Genomic DNA, 25158 nt, shown 5'->3' with positions numbered 1-25158 from the left:
TCAAATGCTGCAAGAAAGAAATACCTGTGAGTGGTCATTTGAATTTAGAATAATTCTTTTAAATCTCACTCTTAAAAGTTTTGGGTCTTATGAAATATAATCAGGTGGGTTTTGATCTGACTACTCAAGGAAAGAAGGCAGGGAACTATCTGGGGGAGAGTTGAAAGTAAGAGGGGAACGTGGGGGGGTGGGAAGAGAGAGGGAAAATTTAAAAAAAAAACATAAGAACATGCACAGGGTGTTTAAAAACAGTCAGTGTTAAATGCTTGAACCTTCAGCATCAAACTGTAGCACAGTCCACCTAAGCAGCAGTTGCCTCCACTAGGTGACAGCAACAGTAAATTGTTTTCCTTAATGCATTTAGAAAAGATTTTAATCATTGATTGTGTCACTGAAATGACCAGGTTTCTGGGAAACCAACTTGAGGCATCTTAAGAGGTTTGTATTAGCCAAGCTTTCAGGGAAGGCAAAGGTAACTTCAAGGTATTTTAAAGTGTACAGCCAAAGGCATAAAAATTACAGTCTCAGATAGATTGTTAATGAACAAAAAAACCCAAAGAGATGTACTTGGACAAAGCCTGCTATTGTGCAAACTGCAGATACAGAAATGGTACAAACCACATTTCAAAATCATGCCTCAAGTTAAAAGAACAAAAAAAAAATCTGTGAGATATTTTTTTACATTAGAGACATGTTGCAGTAAATCAGCACTGTGTAGAGTTGAATACTCACTAACACTACATTTGTCTAACAATTTATTGTGAAGTATTTGCTTATTCTTGGCAATATACTAAAGGTACAAATTGTCTTACTATCACTGAGTTTCGTTAGCGTTTGTTCTAATTGATCAGCCATGTCTTAAGACACATGCTTTTATCTGGCTGTATTTAATGAAGGATCATCAATAGATAATGTAACTTCAGAAATAACTTCTATGTGCCATTCTGGTTTTCTTTCCTTCTGTTTTTTTTTCAATGTAGTCTCTGAATCAGGGAGTTTACAAACAAAGGCTGCCTTTGAGTTGCTTTTGCATCTGACATGCAGTAACAGTCAATTACCTCAACTGTTGTTTGCTAATAAATCAGTGATACCAATTAAATTCAAGTCATGCTTTTATTATGTATTTATTTGAAGCACCCAGTCAACCACCAGGAAACGTAGTGTGGAATGTCACCGACTCCAGAGTAATCCTCAGCTGGGAAGAAGTAAGAGCTATGGAGAATGAGTCTGAAGTGATTGGGTATAAGGTAAGTGAAAACAGACCCAAAAACTATCTGAAAGCAATTCACAATTTGCTTGTTCTTGTCTCTTTTCAAGGCAGCAAGTTCAGTGCATGCACAATACCACATCTAAACCACTTCAGTAGTGTCTCCTTTTTATAGATTTTACATCCTGTTCTAACAATGTCTCACAAGCTGTGGCTCTTTTACCATTAGTGGTACACTAAATACCTTCTCCTTACACAAACAAAACTGGGAGCTGCAGGCATAGTTGCCAGCTCTTGAGATTCCACTTATCCAGATATATAACACTTGACTGTCACAACATATATAACAATACTTATCACATGTAACATGTATGTATCCAAGTGTATAGTATTTTGAAAGAAACCAAATAAATCCAAAATACAGGTGATGGGTATAATTCCTATTGCTGGCCAAGTATGTTTATTAGTACCACATTTAACAAACTGATATTCTAAACCTTTCTCTTACCTACTGTGGGACATTCTCATCATCTTGACACGTTGATCCACCTATTGTAGATCTGACTGTTGCACAAACATACAAGTAATTAAATGTCATATATAAGGGAATAGCAAGGATGTTCTTCAAGAGCTGCATACAGTTGGAGCCTACATGATATATTCCTGCATAAAAGAGTTATGTTTAAGATCTGAATACACAGTGTTCTGAGTAGTATGGTCAAGAATTACATGTTTACAGCTCAGATGAGCCATCTAGTTTCATAGATGGTAGCGGACCTGAAAAACACACCATAAAGAATCTCAAACTGCATACTCTGCCTCCCAAAACAATTTCAGGTTCCGTATGTGTAACAAACACTGCTAAAGTACACGAGGATAAGCAGAATTTTGATAAAGCTGGTTAATTTTACTGAATGTATTTACATAGTCCAGTTACATAGGACACAGAATGCAGGGAAGTTTCATGACAGAATAGTCATTAAGAAGTTGGGAAGAATCATCCAACACAGTCTGTAACACTGATTAGTCCCCTCCTTCCTAAACTACATATTGGTGATAATGACAGACTGCAAACAGTGGGATAATTTATACAACAATACATTAAGGTACTCAACAGAATATATTATTCGTTTGTAGTCAGTAGAATCAGAATCATAGAATAGTTTGGGTTTGAAGGGACCTTAAAGCTCATCCATTTCCAACTCCTCTGCTATAAGCAGGGACACCTTCCACTAGACCAGGTTGCTCTAAGCACCATCCAACCTGGGCTTTAACAGAGTCAGGGATAGGGCAGCCACTGCTTCTCTGGGCAACCTGTGCCAGTGATTCACCACCTGTTAATATTACATTATTTCATAATATCAATAATAATTATCATAACAAAACAAATTATATAAAATATGTAATGAAATAACATGTGTTGTCATTATACATTGTGTCATTTTTTTATTGAAGTTAGAATGAAAGCACTTGGTTGATGCTACTTTCTTTCTTTAAATGCAATTCTGCCCTAGTATATATGTTAACCAAAAATCAGATCTTTTCTCTCACCCAATCTTTTTAAAGACTGAAACCTTGTTTCTAAGAAACCAATATAAATTACACAGCAGGTTCTACTGGAAGATATGTCACACTACAGCTCTTTGCTTGTACTGCAGGTTCTGTACAGGACCCTCAGTCAGAGAAATATGAATGTGCTGAACACAGACAAGACAACAGCTGAACTTGTGCTCCAGTTTAATGAAGATTACATTATAGAAGTAAAAGCAACAACGGAGGGTGGAGATGGCACTAGCAGCGACCAGATCCTGATTCCCAGGCTAGCTAGTAGGTTAAAACTGAATCTCTGTTATTTTGTTGCTGCTTATATAGGCTCCCCAGCCAATGACAGAACCTTCTTTATACTGGCCATAGTACAGATGCATCTCTGCCTTAGCGTAGTGAATCATTACTAAATGTGCAGTTGACACTCAGCAGCTGTCACAGCTTGTCTTTGCAGGAATTCAGTACTTATTGGTGGGGAGAAAAAAGAATACTTGTATGTTGTATGGTAATAAGGTAATAAAATGAAAAGCAGTTAACATTTTTTTATGCACTTAGGCATCACAAACTTCCTTCTATTGAACTGGTAAATTATAATGTAAATTGGTATTAAAACATTAGATTTTTTTACCCTTATTTTTAGTATTACCTTGAAAGTAAGGCTCATTTGTACAGTTTCAGCGTTTTGCAAGGCATTGCCATAGTTCTACAATATTTACTGTAGTTTTGGTAAATCTATTCTAAATTTTCATTGCTTGTCAGAAATAAAAATATACAATAAAATTTTTGGTTAGTATCTAGAAAGAATACCAATTTGGCATAGACAAAACTCATGCTTTCATTTAACCCATACCTTTTTCCTTTGTCACAGGTATGGATGCAAGAGGTTCTGGTCCATCCATCTTGAGTATCTTCAGTGTATCCAGCTTCTTTTCAATGCTATTTTCCTTGACCCTTAATTCAGTCTTGTGATGATACATTTTCATTTGCTGGGGAAAAAAAAAGGAATTGGTTATTACAGAAAAGTGCTTTTTTAAAAAGACACCTGCAGTGTTTAATGCATGTTTTTCTTCTATCCTGATGTGTTTTTAAGTTCTTTGTATTTCACTGTAGGTTGAAGTAAAAATACCATGTAAAGTTTAGCAAATCCTTTAAAGAGGAATCTAAAATGCCTTAATACTTGAACCAAAGCAGTTTACATACTACATACTTCAGATACAATGTGAGGGAGAGCATTGGCACTGTGATCAGAGTTTCATGGGAGAGCTTAGCTCAATGAGAAACTCCATTTTTGCAGTGACAATGGTTTGGGTACGTTCTGCATTGTTAGGATAACATCATTTTACATACAAAAGATGAAATCAGAGACACAGCGCTTCAATCAGTAACAAACATGTCCACCAAGCAGCTGTTCTTAAGACAGTGTCATAATCCAGTAGATTTGGATCAGTTTTCCTACTGCCCATTCTATAAGTAATTCTAAATAATATAGCAAGAAATCAAAGCTGGAAGATAGAGAAAAATCACAGTATGGATGTTAGTTCTGCACTGTCCACGTTGGGATGTCTGAGAGGTAGGGCTTCCACTACTGCTCTTAAGAAATGATTTCACAGCTCTCTGCTTTATCACAGCATATATTTATGTACCTTTTCAAACACCTAACCTTCCTCTACATCAATAGATTTTGAAGTTAGTTACTTATATCCCCACCTTGTATTTCTTAACCAGGTTCTTTATTCATAACCAAATTCACCCAACTTCAGAATCATTTTTATTGCCCTTTTCTGAACTCCTGTCAGTCTGTTTCTCTAACAAAAGTGCCCAGTTGTGAGCATTACTAAAATGCAGATGCACCATGGCCTTACGAAAAGGAATTACTACCACCTCCCTACCTTGTCATGTGGTGCTTCCAAATATATGCAGCCCTGAATTATTTTGCTCTTTTGTCTATTGCACCACATTGTAAATGCATCCTTAATTCAGTGTCTCATTCATAACTCCTCTTCCTGATGTTTTTTAACTAATTCAGAATATTTCACCTGGTCTGGCACTCTGATGCACCCTATTAATGTCATAAGATTCTAGTAAGTTTGTGGCAATACTGTAGGTTATAATAAAAAGGACCCTCCAGGCTTGCTGTTATGGAGAAAGAATTGCTTTCTTTCATAGCAATACATTAATGATACATTAAACCTGGTCCATTTGACTTCCATAGTTGTGAATTTAGTCACATCAGCCTTTGAGACACCATTTTAGAGAGCTGCCTACATACATGGTAGAGCACAAGTGTTCATGTAACATAAAACCATATCCTTTTAAAGACTTATCTTTCTTTAAAGTCTCACAGTACTATTGCAACACACAGAACTATAAAGGGAGAGAACCAGGATTAATGAAATTACAGTAGCACTGTAGAAAAAAAATACCTTATATGCATTCAAATAACAAATTACCTTATTAGTATCATATCCAGATGGAAATACGTGCTAACTGTTGAAGTAAGCAAGATCTGTATATACTGTACATACATAGCTATAAACAGCTAGTTGCTTTTCAATGTGGCTAACCAGTGATGTTTTCAGACACTTGCAAATGGGGTGGGGGGGAGATGGAAAAACAGGTGTTACTAGTAAGTATATAGTTATGTTTCATGCAACAAAGGGTTACTCTTTCTATTCTTGTTTCACAAAATTCTAGTCCAAGTTCCTGTATTGCCATTTTCACGCAGTTTACATTGTATTAGTTAATTTCTAGTTATATATCTCCATGAGATATGTACCAAGACCTTGTTTCATATTGAAAAGTTTGAAATTTATCCTTAAACTTCCAGTTGTGTGTGTATCCTATGGTTATCTGTATGCATTTTTTCTATTACTCTAATAAAATATTTATTACATTGAGGGATACTCAAATATTTCAAAGTATTATTGCTTCTTTGGATTTTGTGTTTCCACACATGGGATTTACTGCATCTAAAAATGATACTTACAGCATCTTCATGATATTTCTGCTAACTGGTGCTTCTTGGCAGCATAGAATCTTCTGTTGTGGTAGTTTTGCTGCCAAGAGACTAAATTCCCAACCCATATACCCAGGCCTACCTGTACAGAAAGCAGGGCAGGAGGGAGAAGGAGACTAAGAATGTAAATACATCCCAGTCTTGTCCCAGAGGCAGGTACGCAGCAGAGACCAAAGGTTGTGGGTAAACTTCTAACGTTTTCCTCTGCCTGCAGGCTTGTGGCACTGGACAAAAAACCACTTCTTTCCCATCTATCCAATTAGGCTGTTTACAATGAAAACAAACATATGTAATTATATTGAAGAGCTAGTCCTTTATAATAATTTATTTAGTGTCTCACTCTCTAGTATTAAATTGTATGGCCTGTTTTCCCTTGCAAATTGCCTACTCCTTACATACTGCCCCAGACTTCCTAGCACTAAAACCTTCTCACTGGGAACACAGACAAATCTGAACTATATATTTCAAGCTTTTAGAGCATTGCTTCTACCCACCTAATAGGGAGCTGATCCAAATGCTGCAGTAAGGTTTGATAGCAATCTCAACATGTTTACAACTGTATATGCAAGACAAGTAATTTCTCGAGTAAAGAGGGTTTTACCTTTCAGATGGTTGGTGGTGGACACCAGCCTTGCTCTGTTTCCCCCAGTGTTCAGATTAGTCTTCCTTTAAGCTGATCTCTCTCAGTTCCTCACTTTATGTTAACTTGACTTACAGAATCAAGTCTGTTACTACCACAAATAAACATTGACCAAATTAAGTTGTCACTGGGAAAGGTCAGAGAAAAAGGTGAAGCGCTAGTAAAGGATGAGGGGAGAGGTTCCTGAGCATACCATGTGCAAGCTTTTCCAGAGCAGCTCCTGTAACTAACCAAGGTTTGCAACTCAGTCCTGGGGAGGAGAAAGAAAAAGAATCAACACTAATGAAAAATGTGAGTAACATCAATCACTTGTGTGACTGGAACTGCGGATGGTGGGAGGGTATTTCTGCCATTCTTCTTGTACTTGCACCAAAAATAGTCAACATTTTATCACTTACAATTGCTATTATGCGAAATCCAGTAAGAAAGAACAGTTGGACTGAGTCATAGTTTTTAGGGAAACAAACACTATTGTAAAATATGTTCTTTTCAATACCTAGAAGTGTAGCTGTATTCCTCCACGCTGGGCAGTAACACTGGAGGCTCCCAAAACACAAAGCCAGAAGCTGGGGGGAGTGGGACAGGCAAACCCCAGGACGGATGAGCCAAGCCTTTCTCTGGCTCCTATAGGGTGAGAGGTGGGTGCTGCACCCCCACAGCAGCATCACCACAGAGGCATCCACAGGATTTATCTGCAAACCAAGTGCAACACAATACTGGGCAACCCGCTGGGTGTTTTCTTGGACAATGACTCAAACTGTCCTTGTGGAAAGGAGAAAAGATACAGGAGTCCTGCCACCAGCTGGATACACACTCCAAAGGAAAAGGAATTGAAACAGCTTAAAAAAATATCTGTGTTTGTAACTGTGTGTGCCTCCTCTGGAAGCCAGAATGGCTTTCGTGGGAAGCCAGTACCAGAGGTGATAGGTGTGCTGTGCTTTAGGATTGGGAGGTCTGGAGGGCAAGGGCTGTTTGTGAGGTTATTTTAAGTTCAAAATTTCTCACCCTACACCCCTATTCTCCCAAGATTTGCTTTCTAAAGGGTTTATTGTGCTTAAAATGTGATTTTTTTCCATTCTTACCTGACAACTGTTCATAAGAGGGCTCTCAATGACACCTCCTTGTGCTTCCAAAGTCTGACTTTCTCAGAGGTAGCTGTTACAAGAATTAAAACACCCACACTTTTTATTTGGACAGTTTACTCTGTCAGATGTGTTGTGAACACACAGGATCCTCTATGAATACAAAATGAGTTAAAAACTAATATCACTTTAGCCCTAAGAAATATTGGAGATCTACATTTTCTACTTAATCTGCCTTCCACTGGTGGAATGCAGACATGGGCAGTGCCTGTCAGGTTATATATGTTATGAGGGAGTACATTAATCTGACAGCTTTCTGTCTGCAATAAGTAACAATGGAACATTGTGAAAATAAAATGAGTTTGTAAACAGGCACTTACTCTTTTAGGAAAAACAACCTCCTCGATTGTTTTATGCTAATGCTCTGAACTCCTGAAAAGCAATAAAGAAGGATATGTTTAGCAGAGATATAACTGAATGTGTGTTAATTCTGTCTTATCAAGCCTGCTTTATAAGAAGAGGCACTGTTTTCAATCTGATGCATACATATGCAAGCTGCAACATGATGGGAGTGAGAAAGTACACCACTTCAGTGTATCTCTAGACAGCAGTCTTACCCTCTCAGAGAAGAGCTTTTCTGCAAAGACTTCTCCGAGTTCATAGCTGCCTCCCTGGTGTGCATACAGCCTGGGTCTCACCAGGAAGCAAGATGTGAATCCTATAGAAAGGGATAGATATTTATCTTTTTCCAAATTTAACAGCTATTTCAACTACCTCAGCAAGCAGAGCCTGCCTGCACCCTGTGCATGTAGTTGTTTCTCAGAGGTGCTAGTAATGTCTCACCTTTGGCTTGGAAGTGTTTCCCAAGGTCAGCTAAGGATGTGGACACTTTGATAGTGCCAGTGGGACTGGTCACTGCTGCACCAGCTGGCTGCAGGATGAAGAGCTGCAGCCAACACTTCCTTGGTGGCATCCTCTCCTTCATTTCTCCCACACAGCAGCTGCCTTGCCTCTACTGCTCACTTCTGACACTCACAGTGGGTCTGACCAGCAGGTAGCATCTCATCTTTCCAAGAGGAATACATGTATCTCTAGGAGATAGCCTCAGAGTAGATGTGTCTGTCTGGGCATACACCTGCCACAAAAACAGACTGGCAGTAAAAAATAGCCCCCAGCCTGTCACCAATTCTGAGTCTATTTTCATATTTTCCTCTTGCTGACAGTGGTTGTGTTTTGCCAGACCACTGACTCTGTCCTGCCTCTTGTTAGGTGCATCAAAAAGCTCCCCTCCTCAAGAATTTGGCATTTTGATAGACAGACATTCACCTTTCCTTACATAGGTCCTCTACAACAGCTTTAACTGCCACATTGCAGTGTCTGCAGCAGTACTTGCTGTAATACACACCACACTTTTCATTTGCTTTGGTTTTGAACACTCTTTGGTTTGAGACTTTTCAGCTTGTGAATGAATTTTCATATTAGAATTTCCCAAGACCTCATATGCATTTTTCTTTTGTCTTTTCCCCATCTTTAGGGGTCAATAAAATTCGATAAACTCATTTGGTATTAAATTTCTTTTTCTGAACTGCTCACTGATATTCTTGAGATCAGGAACTATCTTTGAAAGTTTCTTAATGCACAAATACATGAGACATGCCAGTAGCCCTATGTAATGTTACTAAGACGCTTTCTTCCCAATATATCTAAGATTATTTTCTTACCTTTCAAAAGCATAATAAGTCCTGTGAGACCCGGGCCATGCTGTTCGCTGTGCTCTTCATTCCATCTTGGCGATTCATTCCCCTTGGGTTGGAGAACATCAAGGCATCAGCAAATGCTGAAAAAGGAAGAACCAAAAGCATCCCATTAGGCACCAACGGAAAGGGTGTAACTTCAAGATGTTCATTAAATCAGCTCATGTAATTTAAACTCAAAGCATCTCCTAGGGCAGGGAGACATCTCAGAACCATCCATCAGGAAAGAGCAACTGAGACATTCCAGCTCCTGGCTGCCAACTTAGCTTCCAGCCTCCCAAATCCCATTCCCCTCAGAATTCAGAATGACCCAGCTGCAAGTGGAGAAGCAACACTGAATTGCTTCCCCTGCTCCATTACCAGCTGAGGGTGCAGGATGAGAATCCTCCAGCTGCACACAGGGAGGGTTCACATGCCCTTGGTCAGAGGTGGGACTGAAAACCAGCTACCAAACCATCTGGCCATTAGTGAAAATTCAAACATAAAAACACTGCCTTTTGAATGAAAGCAACTGGCAGCTGTGCTCCAGAGTGACTACATGCAGCATCCTTCTGCCTGGAGGGGCCTTAGACACAGAGTTATAGTACATCAGGGCACTTCGGAGCACACGTAGAGACCTGTTTGTAGGCACTCTGAACTCACTGCTCTGCAGCCCAAAATAGATTGATTTCTTTTGTCACCTCAGGGAAGGTACTGTGAGTGCTCCTGAGATTTGAGCATATAAATACATGACCCATGCCCATTAATTTAGAAGGAATATTGACAGGAAGGAAAGGTGTTCATTTGGATTAGTCTCCCAGGGGATTTTGTTTTTACGGGATCTTTCAGTTTTATGCTGGAACACAAGCAATAACCTGTTCCATCAGCTAAAGACATGAAAGGAAACAAGTCAGAGAAAATAAGGGAAAGCCCTCTCTTTCATTCCCTCTATGATACAAATAATAAATCACTTTTCCCAACTGAAGACCTGTAAAAGGAGTTTATCAAAAGGGACATGCGTTTAACAAGAGTTGCTCTCATTAGCAATCCAAGGAGGGTCATGGTTAAAGCAGGAAAATAATTTAATTGTAATCACAATTCCTAACATTGCCACCGAACTGAGGCAGTTACAGTTACACTTGTCACAACACTAATTATCTGTTTGAACAGCAGAGCTCTCAGCTGATTGACTGAGCTGTTCTGCAGTGAGAACAGATCATTTCATCAGCTGCATCTGACTGTCATTACTTTTTGGATGTAGGATGTGAATTGACTATAACAGAAAATATGGCTTTGGTACCTTTACAGCAGCTTCAGACGAGACAGAGGGGAACTCTTCTGCTGCAGCCAAAAGCTTCTGCTCATGTACTGGAAAACAGTGTCTCGGGGTTCTGTGTTGCCTTGGAAACATGAAAAATAAAGCACTATTAATTACCTATTTTCAAGCAACCAGAGTATCCAGTGCTGAGGGCCTGATCCAAGGCTAATGAAACTCCTACCCCAGTTTCAGCAAGCTTTGATCGATCAGTCCTTCAAAACAAAAGGAGGACCAAGGCAGAACTTCTGCTGCATAGTTCTTTCTGCCCAAAATACTGCCAAATAACAAAGTCCCTACTATTATATCTTCTGTATACTCATGTTTACTGTTATTTAAATATTTTTAACTACAAACTGCTTGCTTCTTTTCCTCCCATCTCTACAGTGAAGACTAGAATCAACCACTTCCTGAGGGAGTTTGAAGTTATCCTAAAATTTTCTTTTGGAAAGACTGTTCACTCCCTGCCAGCAGAGCCCCAAGCCATCAGCTAAAACTCCAGCCACAAAGGTAAGGAAAGATAAAAGTAATTCCAGTAAAATCTTCTTGATTTTTACCAGGAATCCTTCTCAGTTATGAATTATGCAAAGTGTCCCTTCTCTTTCATTTCCAGTGAATACTAATCTTTGTCTACCAACCCAAGCATTAGAGTATTCTAATTTAATTCTAATAGAGTAATTCTAATTGGAGAACCCAATTTTAGAGTATTCTCCACTCATTCACATTCACAAGGTTGACCATCTTTGCTAAAGTACTTTGATTATCTGCTTTCAGATTTGGGCCGGGTTTAATGCAGCAGTACTTGACACCACTACATGTATTTCATCAAATAGATGCTGAAATGGGCTGAAATCCCATTCAAAGATGGGCACCCACATGGAGAAACAGCAGAGCCAGAGGCTCCACTATTTGCAGCTGGGTGGAATGGCTGCATATGCAATGGGCAGAGACGGAGCCTGCAGCACAGCCTGGGAAAGAGCAAGCATGTGGGACCCTGCAACATTGCTGACTGATCCTTTGAGGTCTAGCAGGTGGGCACAGTAAAGCCACATCAGCACACAGCTCCCTGCTGCTGTGTGATGGGCCCATTCATCCACACCAACCCCTCCTTGTCTCCACAGGCATGGCCTAGCTGCAGCCTCACCTTCACATCAGCTGGCACTAAAAAGAAACCCAAAGATGACTTCACCTCTTAACCCCAGGCATCTGACTCATCTAATTCCAGCCATACCTACTGCTTTTCCATCATGTATACATGCTCTCATAGAACCACAGAATCATTAAAGTTAGAAAAGACCTTTCAGATTAGTGAGTCTATCTGTCAACCTAAAGTTTTCCACCACTAAAGCACTGTCACATCCACTGCCAAACCATGTCCCTATAAGGTACTGTGCCCCACGAGCATTGGCATTTAGATATATATGAAGTGGGAGCCCAGTTTCAGTGCCTGTAGGCAAAATGTGCCAGCAGCATTTCAAACTGCTTCCTCCACTTTGGAGCTTAATGAGCAAAACACATTGGAGGCTGTGACTTCTCCCAAGTCTCTTGCAGCTTCTTCCCCTCCTGAGCTGCTTCACTGCATGCTTCTGAAGAAGCATAATTAACATTTTAAGCAAAGTTATCCACCAGAAACACCCACTTGTTGAGAAATCATCTACAACCAGGCTCAGACTGTCCCTTTCCTCTGCTGACACTGTTCAACAGCTACAGCTGAAAGGGATCGTATGGGACACTGGTGATGGGCCCACAGGTCAGTGTGTGTTTGTGTGCTGGGGAAAGCTGCAGATCCAGCCCTGCAGACATCCCACATCTGGCCATACCCTGTCCCTCCACCACAGCCCAGGGGACAGAATCTGGAGATCCTGCCCACAGCACAGGGATGGGGCACAGCCATGTCCCAGGCTGCTGGAAAAGCACTGCTTTCATCATTTATCACTATGCAAATGTGGAAAATGCTATTTTTACATTTGGCCGCAGCTATTTTAAGCAAAAAACTGCTTATAAAGTCTCCACAAGACGTTTTCCTTTAGTTAGCCATCCATTTCTAAATGGGCTATATTGGTAATTCCGAGTTTTCTCTCTCCAATTTCCTCAAGAATACTGCCACCGGCAATCTCCATAAATCTCTTTTGACTTTTTCTTAAGGTTAAAATGACTGCAAGAAAGCTGGATCAAAGGAAAAGAAATATTTCATTCTAGAAGCACAGAAATATTTACATAACACAAGATAAGTTAGAACTCCTCATTTCTACCACACAGGCATGCTTGTAAAAAGCATATAAAAATAGAGCATTTTTAGTGCAGTTGGGGAAGGGAGGAAAAGATGTATGTTATAGCTCATTTAAGAGAAGAGAGACAAGGCTAGCAATTAGCATAGTTTGTAATGCATCTCACTGAAAAGACAGAGTTTTCAGGGTTTCCTGCCTGAAGGAGAAGAATCTCTTGGAGCCATTTTGATGCTCAAGAGGAAAAGAGAATATAAAGCATCTCACTGCAGGATGGGGCTGACACATTCTCCAAGCAGCAAACCAAGGGCCACAAGGAGCCTGGCTAAATAAGCCAAAGGTTCAAATATCAAATGATAAAGCTAACTATCAACTGGGAAATGACTGCCAGAAACAATTGTATTCGAGCAGGCAGCCCTTAGAAAGCAAGACAAGAGCTCCATTTCAACATCCTCTTCTGAGCTGCTCTCTGAGCTCCACAGCTGTGGCCACAAATTTTGGCAGCAGTCTACTAATAGAACTGATGAGAGAGAACACAAATTGACTTAAGGTTAGTCATTGCAGAGCATTCATAAAAATGAGATGAGAGACCTTTTTTTATAACATATTTCTCAAGAACTGGCCTCTTTTTGGCCAGCTCTAGTAAATTCAGAATACTGGGAAGTTAAATACACTTATCAATATTTATTCTAATGAGTTCATCATCTCACTGATGCACAAGAACCAAACCCATCAACGTTTCAATATCAAACACCCACTTTTGCCTGCCTCCTGCCCTCAGAGGAGCAGAGTTATCTGTTCTGCTGTTAATTAGCTATCCTCCAGGAAGAAATGAGAAAGGCCATGGTTTAAATTGGACCCATCTGGTAAAGACTTTCCTGAAAAGATGAGACTTACATCATGTTTTGGAGCTTTCACAGGCAGAGGTTTCCCAGCAGAGGCCATCTGTCCCTGATAACTGCTGCCAGTCCTCAGGATTATCAATTAGTCTGTAATGATTGCTTATGAGAAAAAAAGTGGCAGGAGGGTCAGGAGGCTGACCCCTGAATAGGAACATCATAGGGGAGTCTAATAAAACCTAAGGTACTGAGACAAGGAGCAGTTCATCACTTCCCAGCATCTCCTTTTCCTTCAGGGAAATAGCAGGACACTTGCTCTTCCCTGAGTTCAAGAACTGAGATGCTGCTGCTTGTGGCTGCTTTCCTCCTTAATTGGAGTATGTGCTAAGAAGTGTGCAATAGGTTCAGGTCCCTCCCCTGTCCAAGAGGTTTTCACCCAATATCTCAGCCTCATGGATGAGAACCCTCCCTTACACCTAACCCGAACTCCCAGCTGCACATCTGGGATAAAAGCCCAGCTTTTAGAGATAAAGGTACCATGAGTTCTAGACCTAGATAATATGCTAACTGGGCTCTGTTACATACAGCCCATAGCATGGTCACAGCCACAGCTTCAAGACTAAATTGCCACAAACTGCACTTCCCAAATTGCAGAGGAGTCTCAGACCACAGCCAGGCTTGGATCTGTTTTTAACCCCTATTCTATGTAATTTCAATTCATTTCCAGCATGCAGTGTGCTCTATTCTCTGTTCACAGCACAACTGAAATGCAGTTGAACAAGTCCTGCCATTACTAAAGCTGCTTCTGTCTCACTGCTCTTATCGAGGCAGCACAGGGCTGGGACCAGCTTGTAAGGGGAGAAATTGCTTACATAATTTACGATGTCTCTTGTTGCCAAAATAACCAGACAAGCTTAACAAATATAAGTAGACACAGTGAGGAACAATACACTTAAAATGTTGAATTATATGGTAGTGGCATAGAATGGGAAATACTCAAAACCAGAAGAGAATAAAAATGTAAGGGATTAGAGAAGTGTCAAACATTGGCTGTATTTCACAGATCAATAGTGCATCACACATCACTTTAATGACAGAAGATGATGATGTCGAGGTGGCTCAGGGAAGACATCTGAAGTGCCAAATAGGCATTACATCAGCAAGCACACTCCACTGGTGGTGTGCCACACCTGGAACCTCTAGGGAAAGGACCTGCCTGACAGCTGTTGTGTATGGGCTTCACCAGGACTTTGCATTAGCAATAAGAAAACAAAGTGTTGGACATCTATTTCTCTCTGTGTGCAGAACACTTAAGTTATGTGAGCACCATAACTTACATGCAGAGTAGAAAAGTGAAATGTTGGAACTAGGTGATCTTACGGTCCTCTCCAACTCTAATTATTCTATGATTCTATGCATCAAAGGTCACTAGAGCATCACTAGTCACAGCAGGAAAATCTTCCTCTGCACACCTATGGCAGGACAGGAGTTCTGGCTCCTGGCTTCAAGATCTACTCTCTTAAATAGAGGAGGACAAATAAATAAAGTACAGACTCAGAAAACTGAGGGAGCAGGGGGGTGTTTTCTAAACACCAGCAGCAGAGAAGATGCTGACTGCCAGGCTGCTGATGGACACCACACATTTTAGAAATTACATTCTAAGTTGTAGGGATGGGGGGTTTACCACATCATTTGGATTTCTGTGGGAAACTTTTCCTCAGAGAGCCTCTTTTCACAGAAACAGCAGGGCATGGAGCTGTAACAGCGTGAAATGAGAGATCCTGAAAAGCAGTGCCATTCCACAGGAAGCCCTGCATTTGCATGTTAAGCTACATCTATTCCCTGAATGCTCAGACACATGAAAGCAAACCCAGATTTTAGTTAGCATCAGATCTTTCAGCCTCGGCCTGAATTTAAAGGTCATGCATGTTTAGAGCTTTTTCTGCATTTAGCTGGAGCAACATTACACAGCTCTCCATAGGAAGAGCAGGGAGGGAAGCGCCGGTTTAGCCATGCCGGATGTCAGGGTCACAATCCTGTCTGTAGCCAACAGTGTCTGACATCAGCCCCATTCCCAGTGACGATAGCCCTGATACTGGGATGTTGTATGAGAGACATTTTTCCGATACCAGTGACCTTAACAAGACCTTTTTAGCACTTGTCAGGGCTATGACAGCTAAACCTTTTTAGGCATGTAAATGCAGTGTGAGCGGAAAGCAACTGCATGAAACCCCATGTCCTTTTCACTACACACAGCCCTGATGGCAGTTCAAGACATTTAAACTCGATTTTAACCTTTTTCATCTTCAGAAATTAAATTTATTTTTTACTAGGCTGTAGGTTTCCTACCTGATGTGGCAATTCTGCTCCTCAGCTTTGTGCCATGTGGCTGGAGGGGAAAGCAGGGCTAACACCTACCATCTTCCTCCCACCACCATAAGCAGTACCACCTCACCAGGGCATGGATGCTCAGCTGAGCTCCTTGCTCCTCCTCATCCTCCCATCATGCGCTAACACAGTTGAATATTGCAAGGTTGTCATCAACACCGCCCATCTCCCCAGTACAGTTTCTGCCCTTCCCTTCAGCATTCAGGAACAGGTGAAATAGGCCATAAAGACTAAAATTATGACCCTTGTCATCATCTTCCAAATGAGAAGCACTGATATAGTCACATATCTGAATATTCAGGAAGGGGGAAGACATACATACTGGATTTACTGATACAAAAATTGACCTCAGCTACTGAATTCCTGGTGCTGATAAAGATTGCAAAAAAACTGTATGTATGCAGAATGGATAATAGGTTAGGGTTTGCTTTTGCCTGCTGACAAATAAAGGGCTTGATTAATTGTTGGTTTGTTTCAGTTTGTGATTAGATTGATATGGTTTATGCCTAAGTATACTGATCATATAGATGAGCAATTAAATAGCACTAGAAGCTAAGATCTCTGTATTCACCAGAAATGCACCAAGGAGCCAATAGGGAAGGACCCATGGAGAGACTGATTTAACCCCTGAAAGAAGCAGATAACCTCCAGAGGGTTGTTCTAGACTACCATTTATCTCACACACACTGGTCTCATCTCCTCTGGAGATGGAGCACAACTTCTGAAGCCACAAGGTAGGGAGGTGGGGACCATTCGTCTCACACAGTCACATAAGTGACACACAGCCCCGAGACCTGTGCCAAACCCCCCCAAGGCTTCCCAACGCAACTTCATGTAGAAGGACTTAGACCTGTTTCAATATGCCTTGCTTCCCTTCCTACATCTTCCTTTTATGGTACTGAGAGATAATTTCTCACCTAATTGGTTGAAAGCACCTAACCTCAGAAGAATATAGCTGTAAAGATGAGCATGCATTACTCAGAAATCCTCAATGTACTTGTTCAGCGCTTCACTGAAGGGTGAGTTCAGAGAGTTGCTGACAGCAGCTACTCTCAGGGGTACCACCAGTGTTAAAGAGGGGCAGTGGTAGGTACAGCTGGAGTCAGCAAACAAGGAGGCTTGCTTAGCAAGGCGGAACACCCCCCTGGGGCTTTGGAACACTCAGTTGCTGGCCCTCCAGTTCCTTTGCATGAATGCATTTACACTTTGCTCTGGTGCCTCCACAAGCACTGACAGTGCTGAAGTACCTGCTATGCTGAGACCACTACTTACCCTAATGACGCACATGACAAAACTGCTTGGGGTTTTCAGGGGTTTATAGTTGTTTGCTGTATCTAGGCACGTCCCTTGTCTTACACTTGGAGTATGCTTTCTGCTACTTTCTGCCTGCAAACCTCCTAGCCAAAGGCATCTTCTTCCATTACTGCAGTCCCTGGAGCATCTGTTCACGATAATGTTAGACTCTGTGAGGTCTTGGTGGTTTGCTCTGTCTTGAGAGATTTTCCTTTTCACCCTCTTCCTTCAACAAATCCACACGTGGTCAATTATGCTGGCTTATGGCATCTGATGCTACTTTGTACCCTTTGCATTCACCTCTTACCTCATCTGGTCCTTGGGTATGTTATAAACCTGTTACCATTTCTGGGACTCAAATCATACCAGTGCATGCCACTGAACTTCCCCAGCACTCTTTTCCTTTTCAACTATATTCTCTTTGTTCATGTTGCATTGTTACCCCAAGCTTCACTGATACACTTAGGGTACAAAGCAGAAGTTACACAGCACAGCAGCATCCCCGTAAGGCAAAACTGATCTTATGTACAGGATGGAAACATTTGTAGCTCACAACAGCCACCTGAAATAGGGTTATATAAAATTGCAGATAGTACCAAAAAAAAACAAAATAGAGAAGGAATTCTGACAGACCTATGAAATAGAAATATTGCCTATTAATTTTAAATACATTACCCTATAAGAAATGTGGTCATTCTGCATTTAAACGTGTAACTATCTCAGGATTTAGTGCATCTCCTACAATTTTTCATGGTCAAGACAAAAAATAAAAATTAAACAGCTCTGAATCAGAGTTGATCACCTTCAGCATGCTCATCTGGGGTCTGCTCAGGCCCTCGGCACAAACAGCTCCATACCTTTCAACATGTGAACAGCGCGGTCAGGGAAGATTGCCTTTGGGAAGAGTTGAGAGAAAAGAAGCTGAATCACTGCAGAGACTCAGCAGTGTCTGGGGAATACTGAGGAGTCACTGCCTAAGGCAGCCTGTAAGGTGGGCAACACAAGCAGGTACAAAGGCTGCAAAGTATGTAGCCAATGTTTGCACCTTCACATAAAATATAAGTGAATTTTTTACAACTTATGGTCAGCTTCGATGCAGCCTAAGCGAGAAGGCATGGAGTAAAGAAACCTGCTGTCTGCTGGATATATAATTTGGGGCAAGTCCTCTTCTCCTTCATGTTTCCCAGCAAATATTACCCTGTTTTACCCCCATGGACTACTGCAAAGTGGATCATAGTATATTTAATAGCAATCTGCAGATTCAACTTTACTGTTAATTGCTTTCCATGTAGTCTCACATGAGTGGCATGCAATTCTGAATGATCCCTTGCATTCACAAAGAAGCAGGAAAGTCATCAGTGGGTCTACACAAACAGGAATGTATCAATTTATCAATTTCAACAGAACTATGCTAATTAATTAAAATAGAATTTTTTTTAGAAGCAGAAGTGCTCCTGGTTTACAAGAGGATGAGAGAGAACTGACAAAAATGTTTAATTCAGATTTTCACTATGGAAAACCTGCAATTAAGTTCCTGCCCCACATCTCTTATTTTTCATTAAAAAAAAACCACAGAAAAGTCTGATTTATCATTCTGCAGGGGTAACAGGCACTGCCACCAAACCATTTTCCCCCTCAGTCTGGTATTCTTTTTGCTGCCTGTGTTGTTGCTTTACCCCTGGTGATCCGGTCCCAATGGAACAAACATGCTTCTATCTATTGGTAGAGCAATACCAGATATTGCTAAGTACTGCAGTAGCACTGAATGCTGGATAACCAGCAAACCAAACTTCACTAGGAGTCATTAATCTGTTACAGAAGCTTTAAAAAATAAATATAATCACAAACCAAAACAGTGCTTTTACACATTAGCCTGAGACCACCAAAATATCTGCACATCCTTGGTTTTCTATGGCAATTTTTATATCATCAGTTTAAAACATCATTTATCATTTGAAATAAAGCCACCAAAATTTAATAGCCTTTAACAAAGGCTCGGCCTTAGGTTGAAACCAGCTGCATATACGTTGTCCTGCTGTTTGAAAGGCAGGGATCATCTAAATCTCAGCCAATATGCTCCAGCCTAAACAAATAAAGATGTTCCATGTAAACATTTCCTGATTTTCTATCCTTAGATTCTTATGAACAAGGTATTGATAATATTTTAGTTCCTTTAGTGCAAGTTCAAATCCCACAAATGAAGCCTTTGCCTGTCACAGAAGCATGGGAACTGCTTTTCTAATTGGTATGTTTTATTATTCTCATTATAGACTATTAGGCTGAGGGTCTCCATTTATAATTCATGTTTATAATTCAATTATTTACATAATGGGCAAAAATGTAAAAGCAAATAGGGTATAGAGTAGAAATATTTGTGGTTTCTTATTACAGTAAAAGAAGACTAGTTCAAAGCATAGCTTTCAAAATGAAGGCCAATATTATTTCTAGATGCACAGCTTTTAACAGTCTTTGAAAAGACACACTCAAAACTAATGATAAGCAAATGCTGGAGATACAATACATAACTTCTTGAACTAATATACATGCAAGACCACAGTTCAAATTGGAACTCTTGCCTTGAAACCATGCTGCCTTTGTCAAGTCCCAGAGAAGTTAGAAAACATATCTTGACTCTTTTCTCTATACCTGCAATGGGCAACAGAAAGCCCAGACCATGAAGTGACCTTCCATGTTATCTTTTTCTCAAAACATATGTAAAGCTCTCCCCTAGAGAGGCTGTATGACAATTTGGAAGGACCCAGCTCCTTTCTTCCCGTGCCTGTGCAGACTGGATATCTGCACAAGAGAGATACCAAAGTATCACTAAACTAAGACATTCCCTTTTACATCTCAGAAACGAGGGCTGATATGTACTGTGCTTCATATTTTGGTCTTAACTCTGTCTTCTCATCATGCATGCACTGCTAAATGGAGTAACGCATGGGGCTGAAAATTACCAAGCAGGTGTTTAAAAGACATCCGTAAGCAGTTTTGCTATAGTCTAATTAGTGTTCTAATACATATTACAGTGCAGAGTCATCATTATTTCCTCTTCATTAGCTGCTGATATACAATGCATCTTTGAAAAAAGTCTAACCCATTTTCTTTTTTTATATAAAAAAGGAAGCTTATTTCTCCCATTAACATAACAAAGACAATAGGAATATGATTAATGCATCCAATCTAAACTATGTGCATTAAACATTAAAAACCAATGCACCATCTCAGCCTAATGTGCTTCTGCAAATTATAAAATACACTTGTCAATATTAATGCTTGCACCAAATGAGATGTTGTTTAGAAAGAAAACAACAGAAAATATAAACCTTGTCTTCTAGCTATCTTTTTGTAACTGCTGACCCCTACACTCCTATTCTTTGGAAAGAGAGACCACTGAGTCCACCAGAATGCATCCTAGCTATTCAAAGCATGGTCTGACCTGGTGAGTAGAGAGCTACAGGATATATCTATCTTGTAGTCACCCCCATGAGAGCAATCTCTGTCAGCTCCACACACTTTTAAGTTAGTTTTGGCTAGCGATAGCACACTCTCTGCCTGAGCACAGAGCTGTAGGATGAAGAAATTGCTAAAACATTGCTGTTCCTCTGAGGTTCTCGGGTGGACTTCACAAGTGCACTGAGCTCAGCCTTGCTGCAGCCAAACTGCCACAGGATCCCAGCCACCTACTGCAAAGCTAATGCATACCTAAACTACAATCACAGCAACACCATCAGAGCTTGGATCTGCCAAATGTTGACACATGCCATTAGGAACACCTCCATCCTTCAGACATACTTGATTCATCTCCTCATTGGGATAACCTGTGTCAAGGACAAGGCCATCGCCAAGCCTGTGGTCCAAGTTTCCTTTAGTGGTACATTGTATTTGGTTGTTCAAGTCCAGCTACCGAGGGTACAGTCACGTACCCAGCCTGCTGTCAGCACATCCCCTAGAGACCCTGTAAGATAACATGGAAGGACCCAGCTCCTTTCCTCCCATGCCTGCGCAGGCAGGATACCCACACAAGAGCACAAAAAGATACCAAAGTATTGCTAAAATAAGATATTCCCTTTTCCATCTCAAATTTCAGTTCTCCATCAAACGCTGAAAATTAAGATGAACTCACCAGAGGGGACAGCAGCAGAGGAAGGTACATTTTTATGCCTGCTTAGCCTTTGACAGCAGCCCTTTAATTACAGCACATGGCAAGTCTTCAGCAACTTGCTAATTATGTCTGATCCCCCAAACTCAACTTAAAGCTTCTCTGCCGTTCTGCTTTCCACCTTCTCCGACAGAGCAATAACAGATGCTTCACAAACTGATCCCTTATGAAATGTAACACCAAGTCTATAATGAGGTTTTATTGCAACAGCAACAGATTTTGCTCTTCCTCTAGAGATCTACAGAAACCTGGTCAATTTTCAGAATTCAAGCTTTGGGGAGTAAAAAACACCCAAGTTGACACCAGTCATGAAAATGATACAAGCAGCAGAGACATCAGGGCTGTGGGACCATGCCCTCTTGCCTGCTCTGCATCCAGCAGCCATGCAGACAGGGATTTCGACCTTGAGCTAAAAGACAGTGGGTGAATTCTCATCCTGCTGAAGCTTGCTGATTCTTCATCACAGACTTGGCACTGCAATATCACTCTATCCTCATAGAGCACAAGCCACAACCATACCAACACTGTCAAGCAGCTGGAAATAGCCCCAGGATTTGCTAGGGATGTTTCTGTCCATCTCACAAGGAGATATTTTCCCTTGGGTTACCCAAGGATATCAACTTCAGCCAAGATGATAGGAGATGATAGGAGATGCTCCTCGCTGAGGAATACAGCAGCTCACACCACACCATGGGACTGCATGCACACACCAATGGGGCACCCAAATCCCTTGTTCTCATGACTGGGTGAGAAGAGGGATTTGCCACCAAGACCTGTAAAGCCACACCAGGACCAATTCCCTGCTGTGTGCTCTCATGTCTCAGCAGATCCACATACTTCATTGCAACATTACAGAGCATTGTGTTTTAAAAACAACCCACAAATATAAGTCAACAAGTACTGTGACTGATGCTACACATAGGTAAGATTTAATATGTCTTCACTTTAAAGACAGGCAATCAGCAGCAAATACCCTCAACAATTTAGCACAGGTTGCTCAATAAATCAGTCACAGAGCCTGGGTTGGAATCCAGAGATCATCTCCTGTTATTGTCTTGATTTAACTTTGCTAGAGCCACCTTAATTATTTTGTTTTGTTGTTACAGGCAAAAACTTGAGCATAGGAAATAGTATAAAGCCCTGTGCAATACTGAAAAGAAGCTTAATGGGATTTTGTGTCTGATGAGAATACCCAGGACAAAGAGCAGAAGGTTGAAAACGGATGAGCCAAGAACACTCTGAAGTTTCACAAGGAAAAGGGTAATAGTGTCAAGAAAATTTAACATGTACTTAAGATGAGTCCTATACAGCTCTATTAGTGTTAGGTCACCTATTTTTTGTTTTTTCCTTTTTTAAATACACATTTACATCTCATCTTAAAGAAACTACTGAACCACACAGAACTGGTGTGTTATATCTCAAACCATATTAAAGGAGCCAAGAAGAACAGTAGTTTGGTAACATCTTAATGCAGCATGGACATGGCATTTGATTTCATATATTGATCACTTTATGCAATTAGTTGAGTACGTGCAAGTTAACAATCAGTGCTTCTCCTCACTCTTGTTTTCTGTAGTGAGTAAAACTGACTAAAGCATAACAGCAAGCAGCCATGATTCCTATATTTGACAAGTAAAAATTGAAAATATGTTTAATATAAAGGGAATAAGAAAGCTTTTCTTCCTCTTTTGTCTGATTGAAGGTTGCAGGTATTTATATTGTATTCTGATTATTGGTTACTCAACAGATATGGGTGAATGTCTTTCATCCTGAGACTTTTGACACATCCACTCAGACCAACACGCACTTAGCACATGTAACTGTAAAATCAATTAATTCAACAGCTATTTCTGCAGTGTGAAGTGTAATTACCACAAAATGTTTTTCAAGATAGCAGGAATTCATCAGTTATGCTTAACCTCGACTATCTTTTCCCTCTGCACATCCAAGAAGCAGTGCTTGGATGTGCAGACAGAAAACGGCAGATGCAGGTGAGCTGGTTCTCACCTGTTCTGGATCAGTTTTAACACCTAGGAAGGTGTGATGGAACATGGGCAGACCTTGCAGATACAAGCTGAAACGATACCCAGATCCTACTACTGAAGACACTTGTCCCCTACATAATGCCTTCCTTTTTCCTCTCTTCCACTTTTTCTCTGCGTCTTGTTCCACTACTAGAAGACGTGTCTGTAGATTAGGAGGTTTCAGAGTAATTTCTGTGAACATCTGTAGGGAGCCATCTCCTGCCTTGATGAACACATGCTTTCACAGCATCACCTTCATGACAGCAACAGCAAGTTACCACCAGTCAGTCTTCAAGGACATGCAATGAGGCAGTATCTCCAAAAGCACTCTCTGTCCACTACATCAAGAAGTTTGCTCCAGTTATGGATGCTGGATATTAACAACTCCAAATGTAATAATTGGTTCATCTATCTCAGACTTACAGTAGCCTTTGTGTAAAAGTATTTTACAGTTGAATAACTTTGATTTTTTTTTTAGCTCTATGTAAACCAGGCAACATCAGTATAATCCTTAGAATCTAATAATGATTCCATCAGTGTAAAATCATTATCCTTAGGCAAGAAGGAAATCAATTCAATTATGATGTTGGTTGAAAAATCAAGGGTGAAAAGTTGTAGTACATATTAAATTTGAGGCTTGAAAAGTTGTAGTACATATTAAAATGGTTAGTACAAAATTTGTGCATCCAGGCTAACAAATGCTAATATGTTCTTTTGTTACCTTCTAATTTATATGATTCATATAAGCCTGCAGCAACAGAAACTTGTTTTAAAATTCATCCACATTAAAAAAAAGCAATGCAATGAATTGTAAAGTTATTAGCATTCATATCTGGTTGTGTTATTAAGCTGTACACATCAAATCTGGTAGTACAAGTACAGAAATGTTGTAATGAAGTAGAACAGCATTTAATCAGAGGAATTTCTAAAGGTCGTCAGAGCATCATATAAATTCAACCGTGCATGACAGCAATATGAAATAAATAACTCAAAGAACACAATAAGAATAAACTTCAATTCTTGAGCTTTGTTTTCAGCAGAAGAAGTAGCCAAATTTCATGCTGAGAGAACAGCTAACAAAAACTACAGAATTCTGTAGCTTTAATTAATGAAAGACTAATAAAACTCAGATAAGGAATTTTACACAAGGGAGCTAACGAGGTATGTACACTGATAGCTTCCAGTGAACAGCTGATCTCATATGTCTCTAAAACTGAAAAGAAGTGCTCAGTTTTTTTCTTCCTCATTAGCCAGATGAGCCCTAAATGATTCCATTTAAATAACCAATGATTTGTTAGTATTTTTGCATTCATAACAACAGTTTGACTGCTTTAGGATATGTGTTATAGGCCTGATACTTGGCAGCTCAAAATACTGGAGCCATTTTAATAATTCATGCTAATGTAGCGACAGTCCCTGCTTTCCTTGCTGAGCACTGTGATGCTCCGGTATGGTCAGAGCAGATGCAGCGGTCACCCAGAGCCAGTCTTTGGTACTCATAGCCCTGCTCAGCAGCCCCTTCCTCTGCACAAAACCTAATTGATTTCACTGGGATACAACACAGAATAAAGTTCACAGTGATTAAAGGCACCAGGATCTGGCTTGGAAGGTGCATTCACATGATCTGGGAAGGTGATACAGCACAGTGGCACACAAATGCACACAGGCAAAATAACTAATTCATCAAAG

At 40.4% G+C, this 25158-nt stretch overlaps 1 protein-coding gene across 1 annotated transcript in view; it reads left to right on the top strand.

The window, feature by feature from the left end:
* LOC101874698 (contactin-3) overlaps positions 1-3721 on the top strand; it is a 103384-nt gene extending 99663 nt beyond the window's left edge. The window contains exons 19-21 of the mRNA XM_034066541.1: positions 1135-1247; positions 2866-3034; positions 3621-3721. Of these exons, the coding sequence (XP_033922432.1) occupies positions 1135-1247; positions 2866-3034; positions 3621-3721 (383 nt within the window). The remainder of the gene's footprint in view (positions 1-1134; positions 1248-2865; positions 3035-3620) is intronic.
* Positions 3722-25158: the final 21437 nt, after the last annotated feature.

The sequence above is a fragment of the Melopsittacus undulatus genome, chromosome 9 (genome assembly GCF_012275295.1).
Source record: "Melopsittacus undulatus isolate bMelUnd1 chromosome 9, bMelUnd1.mat.Z, whole genome shotgun sequence".
Lineage (NCBI taxonomy): Eukaryota > Metazoa > Chordata > Aves > Psittaciformes > Psittaculidae > Melopsittacus > Melopsittacus undulatus.
The sequence above is the reverse complement of the archived record's forward strand: the minus strand, read 5'-3'. Positions and strand labels throughout refer to the sequence as shown.